At 36.9% G+C, this 1,138-nt stretch overlaps 1 protein-coding gene across 1 annotated transcript in view; it reads right to left on the minus strand.

Annotated features, from left to right (window-relative positions):
• Window positions 1–817: 817 nt before the first annotated feature.
• The window catches only part of LOC118331732 (polypeptide N-acetylgalactosaminyltransferase 10-like), a 17,859-nt gene continuing 17,538 nt past the window's right edge, over window positions 818–1,138 (minus strand). The window contains exon 7 of the mRNA XM_035666802.1: window positions 818–982. Within this exon, the coding sequence (XP_035522695.1) occupies window positions 818–982 (165 nt within the window). The remainder of the gene's footprint in view (window positions 983–1,138) is intronic.

Raw genomic sequence — 1,138 nt, forward strand, 5'->3', positions numbered from 1 at the left:
GATTATTTAACAAATTTAAAGAATGCGGCTGGCATCATTCTGTTTTCTTTTTGTCAACAAATCCCACAAAAAGACCAAACCAAATAATGTGTTATTTCATCTCTCAATACTTTCCAACTTCTCTGCCTGTGGCACTCAGCACCATGCCAATTTGTTCCTGGTGAACATGTAAATCTTTAAAAATAGGTAGCATATATAAGTCTCAGTAATTTCCTAAAACAGCTGGTCACTGTAGTTTTAATCAAATGTTATTTAAACAGGAGAAAATAGTGCATTTGTTGGGGACTATTTTCAACTGCGGACTAATACACATTTGTGAGTATTTCTGGTATCAGGATGATGTATTTTGGATTAACTGAATATAAACTACAGTGCACTTCTTCATGGTGATAAGGAAAGATGGCACCCATTTATGTGTTTTTAATAGTTTTCGGACATGGAGCTCTATGGCACTGACAAATAAGATGTATCAGGCTTTGGGTACACACACTTTGGTTGGCAGAATTTGTGGACGATAAGAAAGAAAAAATATAACCAGACATGTCCTTTAAAGGCATATTCAACTTTGTTAGACTTGATCACACAGTATTAGCATCCAATATTTGCACTATTTGAGGTCACCATTCAATGTACTCCAGGTGCTTGACTGAAATGACTGAAAAACACAATGCATTTGACAACAAATAAAAGCCCCACTTTGTTACAGACAAAATAGGTTTAAATAAAAGTTATTATTGTATTATTCACCTGTTTAAAGTTGATCATTGTTTCATGATCTTTTTCTTTGGAAGACGCCTCATTTCACCATCCAGTGGCCTCAATTGGAGCCATGGTTGAAGTGGTCCAGCACAGTGGCATTGGTTCTCTCAAACAGCCACTGCTGGCTAAGAGAGGAGGGGTCGCACATGTTCATGAAGACTCGCCGCTCACTCGGGCTGCTGTCGATACAGCTGTTACTGACGGGGTGATACAGACTCTTATCCTGGACGGAACAAAGTAAGGAAGTTAATATGATTTTGGTTATATATATATGATTTTCTTGCAAATAAATACAGCCAATAAAAAACATTATACCACTAATCCTACATATTTCTAAAACTGGCTTGTATTTTTGAATTTGATAGTCTGCAGGGTCGTG

This window comes from Morone saxatilis, unplaced genomic scaffold (assembly GCF_004916995.1).
Source record: "Morone saxatilis isolate NCDOM2014 unplaced genomic scaffold, NCSU_SB_2.0 Contig20, whole genome shotgun sequence".
NCBI classification, from domain to species: Eukaryota; Metazoa; Chordata; class Actinopteri; family Moronidae; genus Morone; species Morone saxatilis.